The sequence below is a fragment of the Adiantum capillus-veneris genome, chromosome 10 (genome assembly GCF_014529385.1).
Source record: "Adiantum capillus-veneris isolate H3 chromosome 10, ASM1452938v2, whole genome shotgun sequence".
In the NCBI taxonomy this organism is placed as follows: Eukaryota; Viridiplantae; Streptophyta; class Polypodiopsida; order Polypodiales; family Pteridaceae; genus Adiantum; species Adiantum capillus-veneris.
The window spans coordinates 144,639,490-144,652,823 of NC_140940.1; the positions used below are offsets into that span (position 1 = coordinate 144,639,490).

At 43.2% G+C, this 13,334-nt stretch overlaps 1 protein-coding gene across 1 annotated transcript; it reads left to right on the top strand.

The window, feature by feature from the left end:
- Positions 1 to 5,900: 5,900 nt before the first annotated feature.
- Positions 5,901 to 7,095, top strand: LOC147449791 (plant/protein). The gene has a single exon (XM_086522698.1). The coding sequence runs from the start codon at positions 5,980 to 5,982 to the stop codon at positions 6,385 to 6,387; it is 408 nt and encodes a 135-aa protein (XP_086378824.1). The 5' UTR covers positions 5,901 to 5,979; the 3' UTR covers positions 6,388 to 7,095.
- The last annotated feature ends 6,239 nt before the right edge of the window (positions 7,096 to 13,334 follow it).

A 13,334-nucleotide genomic window follows, 5' to 3' on the forward strand; every position in this document is an offset into this window, starting at 1 on the left:
AATGCTTTCAATACCAAGCACCAGTCCTTTACTCTGTTGCAATTAGCTCAAGCCACGTGTGTAGTTGAAGTCGACCCCTAGTTGATGGCCTGCAATTTCAAAATTGATATTGTCCTTATATCTTTAATGCGGGTCCTTTTCCACAAAAGAAAACCACCAAAGATGGCCACCTAGTTGGTATTTGACCTGCAAAACCACTAAAAGGGGGGACAAGCCCATGACACAACTATATTTTTATAGGGACTAGGGGATATCCCTCCTCTCACCTAATTGGCCGAATTTTAATCACCTTCTAATCAAAGAGGCCCATTGAGACCCCATATTTTTCCTAATGTCTGTTGCTCCGCCTTGCGTAAGATCTCAATTTCCTTTTTCCTTGCTGCAAGGATATATCACTCAACCTCTTGCACTTTGGCAAGGCTTCTCCCATCATGTAATATAACCTCGGACGGGAATAGCTATGAAGAGTCAGGGAGTGCAGTGAATGGAGTATTCATGTGCACACTCTCCGGGAGCATGCTGTCTATGTTGGTCATGAATGGAAAATTTACTTCCCCACCCCCTTCATTCACATCGCTAGCTCCATGTTTGGAGTGAGTGGCTCTACTAAAAGTCTCCTTCAAGTGGCTAAGCACGCTCAGCTCGGACTGTGGGCCCACGACATGCTTGGTGTGAATCGGGATTAGGCATCTGGTAACCTTTCATGACGTCATAGTCAGAGGAAGAGTCATTAGATGCAATATGTCCCGATCCCTTCCTTTTCAAAATAAGATTTTTTTTAATTTTATGAATTTTCTTTTTGGTCTCAATATTTTCGAGCGTTTCTTTTAGAGAAAAGCTTTTTGAAAAAAAAACCTTTTTTGTGGATAATGTTGCGCATGGACGACGAGCTCACACGCATGCATAACAGCTCCTAACAGCTCTGTCTAACCTGTCTACAGCTAACCAGAGCTAATTACTCTGCTAACACTAATTACCTCTGCTCACACACTGTCTATCACAATAAACTACACACTGTCTACACTAACTCCTGTGCCACGCTGTCTACACTTCCTAACACAAGAAAACTGCTCACTCACATAGTACTTAATCTACTCACTGTCCATGCACATTATCGATTTACACTAACTAACAGATCTGCAAACACCTGCACATTACAGATTTGGCAAATCTAACAAAAACAAGTACATTGTAGCACTTAACAGAGATTACAGATCCTAATAAACCCACACCTTACAGCCACTAACAGAAGCTAACATAACCTGCTAAAACTGCACATTACAGTCACTTACCAGTTCTCACACAACTCAACAAAAAACTAGAAATGGCAAAAGTGAAGGCTTCTTGAGGTAGCACCGAGTGCTCCCCAAGCTTAGTGCAAGGCAGTCCCCGGCAGCGGCGCCAAAAAAATGTACTTTGTCGCACGTGTCGAAGGTTGGGAACTTGCCTATGTGTCGTGTGCGAGCCTCAAAAGGTTGCAAGCACACAACTAGACAGTCCTAGCAAGCTCAAAGGGGTAGGGATGTGTCACTCACCGCTCAATGCGTCCGTCGTGAAGGATCCTGCACCGTGAAGAAGAAGGAGCTGCCATCGCCGCTGCGCTCAACCGCCTCGCTACCTCAATGCTCGATCACATACTCTCTCTCTCTTTCTCTCTCTATCAAGCATACACACACACACACACACACACACACACCCCACACACGTAAGCACACGAAGGAGAAGGAGACAGAGATGGAGCAAGAGCACTTCTTAGCTTACACCTCCAAGAATAAGGATTTTTAGGGCAAATGGACATTTTATAAGAGTTTGACCCATTCACACATGGGCGTCCACAGTGGCCGGTCGTTGCAAAACTACTGTAAAAATAAGATAAGTGGTGCGCCTCTCATCGACAATCACCTGCACACCTATTGGACCGACAAGCCCGGTCCATGACTCAATCAAATAAATAATAAGGCGTCCATCGAAGGTGATAGGGTGTCCGTGAGGGTTAACACTTGTGAACAGCGATAGCGTTTGCAAAGTGAGGGAGAGCTACAGAGATTAATCAATGCCAGATTGATTATAGGATGATATGCAATGGAGAATATCCGGACTCGTTTGATAATAGGACCTTAGGCCAAGCAAGTAACAAGAAAATAGTCTTGCTTGGTGGGCGTTGCTATGGAACATCTATAGAACATAGCAGGACATACCCAGATTGACATCAAGCATCTATGAGAAAAGAAGTGTGTATCTATTTGATATATAGATATGATGATCAAAATTGAGCATGTACTAATGAGGAAAACATGTAGCTAAACTAAACTTAAGGAAGCATTGGAAAACTCAAAAAAATACAAAAAGCATCAATAGACTATAAAAATTAAACTACACTACTATCCCGATAATCGTGTACGTGTGTCATCCAATTGTCCAAGCCGGAGGACAATGTTTGTGTTAAGCTACATAAAACCAATGTGAATAGTTAAATATTTCAACTTGCAATTGAGCATCACTAAGTGAAAATGCTAATTTTACAGGACACTTCATGCAAAAGTGCCATACAAAAGTATGGTGGAGAGTTGGCACTGTTTGTGTTAAGCTACATAAAACCAATGTGAATAGTTAAATATTTCAACTTGCAATTGAGCATCACTAAGTGAAAATGCTAATTTTACAGGACACTTCATGCAAAAGTGCCATACAAAAGTATGGTGGAGAGTTGGCACTGTGGTCTCTCCAGAAATTATAAGGAACAGAAGTCGTGACCTGTCCCGTAGGATTTATGTGTTAGACCAAGAAAACACATAGGCATGGGGAATTGGATGTAGATAACAAACCTTGTAGTGTTGTCGAGTTGGAGTCGTGGTTGTGCAATCAAAACGTCCAATACTGTGAATATATGTTCTTTCTGTGACACACAAAACGGGAGTTAATACAAATACAAAAGATCCAAGAGATAGATCGAAATTAAAGAGAAGCACTAATAACTTTATGTTCTACATTATAGATGGTATATGGTTTACTGTAGTGATGAGTTATCAGCTCGTTACTTTCGGCACAATCATTACAATAGAATGGCTCAATCAGTAGGCTGAAAATACTGAGGTGGGGGACACCTCATTTTGTTGTTTCGAATCTACGTTGTACTGTTTTAAATGAAAAACTAAAACTGTTTAAAGCAATATTAACTTTGTATTCCGCTAAAACCCATTAAACTAAATCGGACATGATAGTAGTTCAGACATGAGATGGTCTTCCAAATTGGTCTATTGGTATCTAAGGAGGCAAAAGCAAAAGATGGCATCTGAAACGATGACACTCAAGATTTGACATCCGAGAAGTGGAAGTGGACAACATGGAGCAGTGTCACGACTCATTGGACCATACTACTTAAAGACAACCAAGTAAATAGCATCCTCTCTATCATGGTTTCTTTCTCTTTTATACTTCTGTCATGTCGATCACGTCTAGTCCGATCTTCAGACATGGAGTATTGGGCTCAGTATGACGTGCTGAATAAATCTTTTACTATCTGGGTGTAGAGCAAGGTGGCTTTTTCCTTACCGCGCTGGGTGGGGCTTTATTTTTATTATGTTGGTCTTGTTCAATGGAAAAAGTCTTCAACCCACAAGAATAGGTTACTGCATTTGGGAAAGTAGGCCAAGGCTGTGTTTCCTCGAGTTGCTTTGTCTCAACCATTTTGGGCATATCGTGCAATCTGCACGCTCTAGGATTGGGACAAGGAGAGGCATAGGAGCTTTTGTCATCATCTCTTCCATGACTTCTATCCTCGCAATGATTGTCGCTTTCACTTTTACTATCATGTCGACTGCCATTACCATTGCTTTTGTGTTGTTCCTCTTCTTTCAAGTTAGTCACAAGCTGGATATAGCTGCTGCAACTCCTGCAAAAATACTCTCCAAAACCTAGATTTTATAGACCATCCGCGATAGATTTCTCTCGTTGTGATCGTGTAGTGAGCTTGTGACATGTGACAAAAGCTCGTTTTGTACCCCCCCCCCCCCCCCCCCCCCCCCCCCCCCCCCCTAGTGCGGTGGGATGGGGCTCTTACCACTCTGAGTCATGAAGTCATAATCTACTCTCTCTCTCTCTCTCTCTCTCATGCAATTTGGCTTGTTTTCGCTCTGTCCCCAAGAATGTAGATGCTTGCTCCTTCAACACCATCGTCGTGAGTTGTATACTTGCTTGCAGCGCTTGCATCACAGCCTTACCCCGTTATGCAATCAGATCCTGCTCGCCCACATCCAACACGATGGGTGGCACCAGTGGCGCCACCGACACCATCTGCCTCTGCACCACCTCCAAAAATGTCCCTATCTCAAACCTCCCCATTATGGCTATCGTCGCCCCCACCCACAAGCTTGCCAACATGATTGAAAACAAATATATGTGAAACATGGGCAACACACACAACACTACATCCACATCCCTAAACCACATATTGAGATTATCCACATCCACCTGTTTCACAATGCTCGTCACCAACCCTGATGAGTCAACATCACCCCTTTGGACAACTATGTCTTCCCCGACGAGTATGATAGTGCCATCACATCATCAAGGTTTATCTCCACTTTTGGACACCCCCTCTCATCTGCCTCCATCAATTCTGATATGTGCATAATCTGGCCACCATATACCACATGCTCCCTCTTGGCAAACGTGGTACCAAAATTCAGAGTGTCGGCGGATGTGGGCTGCTCGATCACGATCACTTTGAGATGTAGTTGATTGCCCACAATGATAACTAGCTTCTTCGCCCTCGAGTCAGCCACTTGCTTCTTTATGTCCCCCTTGGTATAAAATGGATTGCATGTGGTGACCATGGCACATCGCATCGCGGCACCCAGAAAAACGAATACAAATTCATCACAATTGGGCAACAAAAGCATCACAGTGTCCCCTCTCTCCACCCCTTATATGTTGGCAAGCCCCTGTTGCGACTCTCCGCAGATAGACCTCCACCTCTCCATATGTGTAGCTCTTGCATGGCTTTCCTTGCAACAAGCATGGCTTACGAGCGATTTGGCCAATGGACTTGGCACAATGCGCAACCTCACAACATAAAAGCACTTGTGAGTGCTGCTGCTGCAAGCAATATGATGCTCCTCCAACACGTACGCCTCCACATGAAGATGAACTTGCTGGCCTCGGCACTCTCCAAAACTTCAATACTCTATGCTTCTTTGCTTGTATTAATGTTCTCCCTCGTCTTCCTCATGTTCGGTCCCATCCTCAACCTTGAACGGCCTCCCCATGTTCCTACTCCTCTGAGAAAAGAAAACCTGCGAGGTCGCTGCACTTTTCAGCGCTGCATTAATAATAAATTAAATATGGCTTGCTTTTGAGCGATGGTAAATATGTGGGGTTCAAGTGCACGGTCTAGGGTAAAGGTGCCAATAAAAGGACGCGCTCAGTTTATAAACCTTACCCTCCCCCACAATGCACACGGCCCACGGGCCATCGTGAGTAATTGGACAACGTACTCCTACATGGCATCGACTGATTGGCAAGATATGCGTTCGAAACTCGAGCAAAGATGTACTATTTTTGGAGCAGGGTTTTCTGATTTGCTTTGACTCGCTGCTTGTGCATCGATTTTTGCAAACGCCTATCAAAACACAGTCAACGGTCATCGCAATCGACGATCACAACTTCTGGGGCAAGATCTCATTGCCGCCCATCTGAGAAACCCCAAGTTGCTCAAATCTGCCAAGCGTAGCTTGTCGTAGGCTCTGCACAATTTGAGTGTCCTTAAGTTGGCGCCTTTACCGGTTCACGAAGCACATTAGGAGGCTTACCAAGTAATTAATCGTCAAATCAAAGCATCCATTGTAGGACACGTCACGGACATTCAAGGTGTCTAGAACATGCGAGAAATAACGCGTCTAGAACTCGCATTCATCTGTGAGAGAGAGAGAGAGAGAGAGAGAGAGAGAGCACTTGTGCGTATCTGTGTGTGTGAGAGAGATGGAGAGAAAGGACTTACCCGGCGTCGCCTTGGCCCCAGGCATGGAGGTTGAGGAGGACCTCCCTTCCAAAAACCCTGCGCCGCACTCGCTTCACCAGGCTGAGTACCAACATATGAAGCAGCTAAAGAAGGGCGATCAGCGCTTGCCTCGCCGTCCAGCCTCAGGTATTTCAGGCGAACCCAAGAAGCAGGGCCACGGTGGCAAGTTCACATGGGCAGGACCGACCCATGAGGATTACATCGCAGAGGATGATTATGTGCAGGCGCTGGACGAGCACGACCCTAACTTTACGGACTCCAATGCAGAGGCGCACGATGCAGAAGGTGTTGTTGGTGTTGTTGATGTCCCAAAAGTTGCTGGAGGGCAAGGTGTTGCAAGAGTTGAGGTTAATCTCCAACCTCAGTGAATTACGATGTATGTAAAGTGCCATACTCAAGACAATAAGACGCAGTGGCTGTTTGGCATTTTTGCCTTGCTTGCATTATAGAAAGATGGCAAATGGTTGATTTTGTATGCAAATCCTTGTATGGAGCATAGCTGCAGGGAATTGTTGGACATATCTCTCTTTTTGTTTTTGACGAAGCGCTAAAGAAAGGTACAAAGGTTTGATTGTGCATGAAGCAGAAGTGGGAGGAGGAGGAGAGGTAGTAAAATGCATCGCATGAGAGATGTGTAGGCAAGAGTGTAAATGAATGAAAGCTGTATATATTCATGGCACAAGGGAGTGCACATCACTACTAATGGAGAGGAAATGTTCATTGTGGTTTTTCATTGACCTTGAGAAGGGCTATATGTATTGTATATACCCTTAGGCGACGGAGATTTGTTACTAGAGTATTGCATTGTTGTCACCATTCTTATGCAATCACCTCCACCTACTTTACAAAAGGGGTACAGGCTTCCTGCAAGGTACCTTCGTTTGGGAGGGGTTCTATATTCCTCCATTTCGACTTTTCTCTTCACCCTTTCTGTATTTGCAATTCCTTCGTTCCAACATAAAGCCCATCTTTATTCTTTCCATTGTTTGTTTTTTGCTTGCAACTGCGGATGCTTTGCCGATGTACAGAATTTACTCTTCGAATTTTAATGAAGGATCAAGGGATCATTAATGATTAAGTTTAGAAACTCCTCTTCTTTGGAGTGATTTTACACTTCGATTTTTAATGAAGGATCAAGGAATCAATGATTAAGGTTTCTTCATCTCACCAATTTGTCGTTTCCTATCCTTCTAGTGGCCCTTGATGGCTTCCAAAAAATTAACTTGAGATGCAAAGAAGCTCTACAGAGAGAAAAGACCTGGGAAGAGGAGAACAAGAGAGTTCAATGCATGCGCGATATAAACCTTTCTTTCTTATTCCAAAGTAGTGCACACCTTCACCTTGGCTTATCTATGTCTTGCAAATACTTTTTTCTTTGTAAAGATTGTGGAAATCCATATCTTTTCCATTGAAGTCTCACATAACACTATCTTGGATTGAAGAAAAACGTAGCTACAAAGCCCTTTCTAAGTCTGAAGGCATTGAAATCCCTCTAGGAACATCCTCTCTTGTCGAGAGGACTTATATAAAGTACATTTGTTTACTGGTGTATGAATGTTGTGAGAGAGGAGAAGAAGAAGAAGATTGTTTTAACATCGTAGGAAACTATCCCAAGAGACCTTAAAGATCTATATGACGAGGAGAGTTCATCTCAAGACCTCTTATTCAAGAGGGAAATGGCATAACCAATCTACCACACTTGGGTGATAGAAAAGCTATACTATTTTCCTCCTTTTATTAGCGTGAGCACACCACACACACGCATACACACGCGAGAGAGAGAGAGAGAGAGAGAGAGAGAGAGAGAGAGAGAGATGGATAGCAAAGCAAGCGTGGTTTGCAATGAGAGACTTGAGGGTAGGGGAGTGTCTTGTGTTATCGAGGTCTGAAATTTATATCCTTGGTCGCTTCTTCATGAATGTCTACTTTGCATACACACACACACACACACACACACACACACACACACACACACACACACAGAGAGAGAGAGAGAGAGAGAGAGAGGGCTTCCCCTCTCTCCGCTGCTCGCACGAGCGATGCAGGCTGCACACATGAGGCGATCCATGCTTTCGGGAATGACCAAGAGTGAATGCCAAAATGTACAGATGATCTCCGTTCAGTGCAGACATTTTTAGGCTGACGCTGTAGCTTTTGCAGAGGGCGGTGTAAGCTGCTTGCAGAGGATTGCAACCATGAATCCTTTCCTACTATTATTTAGATTGAACGCATATGGCCGTTCGTGGGGTAGAGAGAGAGAGAGTAATATTTGTGGTTGGAAAGGTTATTACTTTCCTAGAAAGTTTTTAAACAATCGACCTTAGTTGAACCATTTTTGAGCCAGCACCTCATAATTACTCAAAATGGTCCCAACAATTGTCACTTCATCAAACATGTGAAAGTGTATGGGTGCACGACTTTAGAAAAAGGCTGAAAAAGCACAAATCTGTCGAGGATGTTCATTTTTCAAACCCGAAGTAAGAGTTCGGGGTGTTAAAACGGTAGGCGGCTAGAACCTGCAAGTTGGCGGTGTTTGCAACCTCCAGACGGAAGCCATTTGGGGGCCCTGCCACTCTGCTCCAATGAGCGCCTAACCGCCTTGCGTTGGGTCTATATAGGAGGAGGAGGGCCAAGCAGACGATGGTGGGGTTTTCTCTCCAACAAGGGAAACACATGCGAGGGCTGAGCGAGTGAGAAAGGGAAGGGGGCGAGGAGGAGCCAGTACTCACACGATCGATGCTCCAAAAAAAAACTTATATTCTTGAGGAAAGAGACACGGCATCAATTGCCCAATTCCAGAAAAAGAAGAAAACACGAAGGAAGAGATCACAAAAAGCAGCGAAGTCAGACTCCAGTTCAAAGACCAACATAGGGACTGGTGACGACTTTGTATATATGAACGACGCTGAAGAAGATTCTGATTGAGGTGAAACCATGGAGACCAAAACGACCACTAAGATAGAAACCAACAAAGAAGATCTTTATGAGCCACAATGGTCAGGATCCAAGAAGAAGATATGAACTTATCCAAACCCTATAGAGGAGATTGAGCGAGTCAAGCAATTAAGGAGTTTGGTAGAAGATACCCAAAGGGATTTAGAACCAGCACCTAGGCAGATCCAGACTACAGACACTGTGTTCCCTATGCAACAACAACCTCACCAAGTCCATAGATCCTTAGCAATACCTAGTGTCATCCAAGAAAAAAGTGACTTAAAGTCATGGGAAAGTGGACGTACTCACTTCTTGATGGAAAGAATGTTTACAGAGGGACTACTTGATCCTATCGAAGAAATGGAGATCCCCTCTTCCCCAAGTCAAGGGACTGAAGTCCAAAAGGTGCCGTTAAACATTGCCAAATTGATGGATTTCATGTCTTTAGAAGTTAGAACCACCATCATGTCCAAACTATATAAAGACCTTGAGCTAGTCTTAGCTCTTCGAGCCTTCCTCAATGGAGAACTAAAGTTTGGGTTACCGCAATTTGCACACATGGATGGAGTTGGGGAGATGCCAATAGAGGAGGAACATTTAGATCCACAACCCAACCTAGATGAGAACAAGGTTACATAAATACTTGTTAACACGGTGGGACAATATTTTGAGGGTGATGAATCCAATGCGACCATACTTATCACTACTAAGGGATTAACTGTGAAGGGAATCCTTGATGGTGGCGCTGGGGTTAGCATTGTGACTAAAAATTGCTAGGAAACTATGGGAAGACCTCACCTTGCGACCACAAACATTGTAGTGAAGATAGCCAATGGGTCTATCGTTAAACCTATTGGGATGTTAGAAGATCTCAAGATCAAGGTCCTTGGACATAAAATACCCTTCATTATTATGGATTTCTACAAACACACTATGGCATCGGAGATGATCTTAGGACGTCTTTTCATGAGGGAAGCAAAAATGGTGCATGACTGGTCTAAAAACCATGTCTACTTGCAGTTGCAATAATCTGTCATTCGAGTGGATCTTGTGACTGGTCGAGCACATCTTGTAGGAAACAGGTTTATAATTGATCATAGATCTGACACCATAGTTCACTCGGCCCCATTGCAGTATTGTTACATGTGTAAAGCGGACACTGATGTTGGGGGAGATTCTCCTTATATGGATGTACTACCTAGGATGACTGAGTCGGACAATGTGGATTGGGTCCACCTAGCAGCAACCATAGACACTTGGGGAAATAGGGGGACGACCTGGGTAACACCTGAGGGGGATGAAATGCCACCACTTGTACCCTTAAATATGCTAGAAGCAATGCATATAGCTTCTGATGACCTACAAGATGAAAGTTTGACAAAGGCTCAAAGAAAACCTATCGATGGAAGCAATGGAGTCTATGACGGTCCAGCAATAGTTAAGGAAATAGAGTTAGCAGACCCAGGAGAAGAGTCTACACCCGTTTTCATTGCCCAAGATCTGACAGAGACTGAGGAGTGTGTACTTAAAGAACTTCTCAAGGAATTCAACGATATATTTGCCTGGACATATCATGATATGAAAGGTTTTCCACCGTCCGTGGTGCAACACACAATCCCCATGAATAGCATGGCTAAACCAGTTCAGCAACGACCCTACCCAATGAATCCTAAATATGCAAAAATCGTTCAAGAAGATATTGAAAAGCTTGTGGAATGTGGATTCATATACCGTATTGGGCACTCAGATGGGTGTCTCCAATAGTGATTGTGCCAAAAAAGAATGGGAAGCTCAGAGTGTGCATGGATCTTAAGAAGGTTAATGCCGCCACTAGGAGGGACCATTACCCCTTGCCATATTCAGAACATGTGCTTGAAAGAGTTGCAAGGAAGGAAGCTTTATAGCTTTTTAGATGGGTACTCTGGCTACAATCAAATCACAATTGCGTTGGAGGACCAAGCTAAAATAGCCTTTATAATCGAATTTGGAGTGTTCGCATTTCGTGTTATGGATTTTGGCTTAACCAATGCCCCTGCTACCTTTCAAAGATTAATAAACACTGCTTTTAGAGAATATTTGAGGGATTTTTGCGAAGCTTTCTTAGATGACCTTTGTGTTTATTCCTCTTGGAAAGAACATCTATCATGCTTACGAAAAGTGTTTGAGAAGTGCAGATTGTATCGCATCTCCTTAAACCCTTTCAAATGCCAATTTTTGGGTTGAACATGGAGTCATTTTAGGGCATATAGTGTCCCAAAATGGGATTTTCATAGATGAGAGCAAAATTAAAGCCATTGCTGAATTGCCACCACCTACAAACTATAAAGGAGTTCAAAGGTTCATGGACCATGTTGGTTATTACCGACGGTTTATTTTAAACTTTGCTGAGATAGCTCGTCCTTTGTACAAGCTTCTTATTGAGTTCCAATGGACTGCGGAGTGTGACCATGCTTATGAGTCAATGAAAAAGACCTTAACTAGCACTCCTATTCTAAGAGTGTCTGATTGGAATGTAATTTTTCACGTCCATATTGATGCATCGAACTTTGCTATTGGGTGTGTTCTAGCTCAACCAGGAGAACATAAACTTACCCATTAGCTTTGCAAGTCATCAATTGAATGATGCCGAGAGAAACTACACCACTACAGAACGAGAAGGTTTAGGTATGATTTATGCAGTGAAGAAATTCGCTACTACCTTCTAGCCAACAAGTTTGTGTTCTATGTTGATCATCAAGCCTTGTTGTATCTAGTAAATACACTATGGTTGTTAATGCTCCTCGAGTTTGATTTTACTGTTGTGGTGAGACCTGGTAAAAGACGTCATGGCGGATCATTTGTCTCACATACCCAATGGTGAAGCCCCTACTAGAGTCGATGATGAGTTGCCCGATACTTCTCTATTCCTAGTCGAAACCATACCTGAATGGAGTGAAAAGATTGTGAACTTTCTAGTTAATGGTTTTCCACCCAAAGAACTTCGTAAAGACATAGCTCGAAAACTGTTAAAAGAATGTGAACCTTACTCTCTCATTGCAGGAACTCTCTACAGGCTAGGGAAGGTTGATATTCTTAGACGTTGTGCCTGTGAGGATGAGTATTTATACATACTGCAAGAAGCCCACATGGGTATAGCCGGAGGACATTTCTCAGGGGAACTAACAGCTACAAAGGTGTTGCAATCAGGTTATTGGTGGCCAACCTTATTTAAGGATGCATCATTTTTTGCAAAAGGATGTGATGAATGCTAACGTTACAAGATCACACAACAAAAGGATAGGATGCCCTTACATCTTGTTAAAGTGACTCAACCATTTGAAAAATGGGGTTTGGACTTTGTAGGTCATATTAGTCCGGCAGCTCGTAGCACTCAATCTCGATATATTATTGTTGCCACTGACTATGTGACAAAGTGGGCGCAAGCCAGGGCGACACGTAAGGTTGATGCAAGGTCAATTGACAAGTTTCTCTTTGAGAACATTATTACAAGATTTGGTTGTCCCTTTGAGATTGTGAGTGACAATGGTACTCATTGGAGTAATAAAAGAACTCACTACCAACTTTATGATAGCTCACCATAAGTCCACACCTTATTATCCACAAGAAAATGGCCAAGCTGAGAGCACCAACAAGACCTTAATCTCTATCTTGACCAAAATGGTGGAAGCTCATCGAACAGATTGGGATTTAAAACTTACATCAGCTCTATGGGCTTATCGTACTATGTACAAGGTTTCCATTAACTGCACACCATTTAAGATGGTGTATGGCCAAGAAGCGGTTATGCCATGGGAGTTTGTCGTTCCTAGTCTTCGAGTAGCTTCTCAAGATATTGGGATGGTAACCCCTTAGTTGAGAAATTATATATCCTTGAAAGGCTAGATGAAGAGAGGCAATCAGCTGTGTAAAATGCACTTGTGGAGAAAGATAGGAGGAAGAAATGGTTTGACTGTCATCTAAAGAACAAAGATATCAATGTTGGTGATAAAGTCCTTATGTATGGAGTACGTAACGAAAAGAAAAATTTGAAATATGTGGGAAAAGGACCACATAGAGATCTCCCCACAAGGAACCATTCGTGTGGAGACTCTTGATGGAGTTGAAACCATTGGATTCCTCAATGGGAGAAAATTTAAAAGATACTATGATCCTTTAAGTCAAGAGGAGCTACGTGCCATCCATACAAAAAAGGCAGCCAAGAAACAAACAGAATTGAAGAAGATACAAGCTCAAGCTGAGGCTAAGGAGCGACGACAATGCATAAGACAGAAACGAGAGGCTAACCTTGGAGTCACACATACATTCCACGTTGAAACCGACGAGGATTGGTTGGACTCTCACATACCCCTACGATACCCTATTGAGCCAAACATCACCTATG